Source organism: Eimeria mitis, genomic scaffold, assembly GCF_000499745.2.
Source record: "Eimeria mitis Houghton genomic scaffold, Emh_scaff3978, whole genome shotgun sequence".
NCBI classification, from domain to species: Eukaryota; Apicomplexa; class Conoidasida; order Eucoccidiorida; family Eimeriidae; genus Eimeria; species Eimeria mitis.
In genome coordinates, this window is record NW_013572314.1 from 2,997 (window position 1) to 3,200 (window position 204).

General features: G+C 52.0%; 1 protein-coding gene across 1 annotated transcript in view; it reads left to right on the plus strand.

Moving 5' to 3' along the window:
- EMH_0071310 (uncharacterized protein) overlaps nt 1-3 on the plus strand; it is a gene marked incomplete at both ends in the record, with an annotated part of 1,534 nt that extends 1,531 nt beyond the window's left edge. Inside the window, one exon of the mRNA XM_013499085.1 lies at nt 1-3. Within this exon, the coding sequence (XP_013354539.1) occupies nt 1-3 (3 nt within the window).
- Nucleotides 4-204: the final 201 nt, after the last annotated feature.

Below are 204 nucleotides of genomic sequence, written 5' to 3' on the forward strand. Positions count from 1 at the left end.
TAGCAGCAGCAGATGAAAGCCTTGAAAAAAAGAGACAGGTAAGGAGGCAGCAGATAGACGGAACGCTAGACAACCAGCAGCAGCAGCAGCAGCAGCAGCAGCAGCAGCAGCAGCAACAGCAGCAACAGCAGCAGCAGCAGCAACTGCTGCTACAACAGCAGCAACAGCAGCAAATTAAAGAAGAGGAACATTCACATCTGCAGC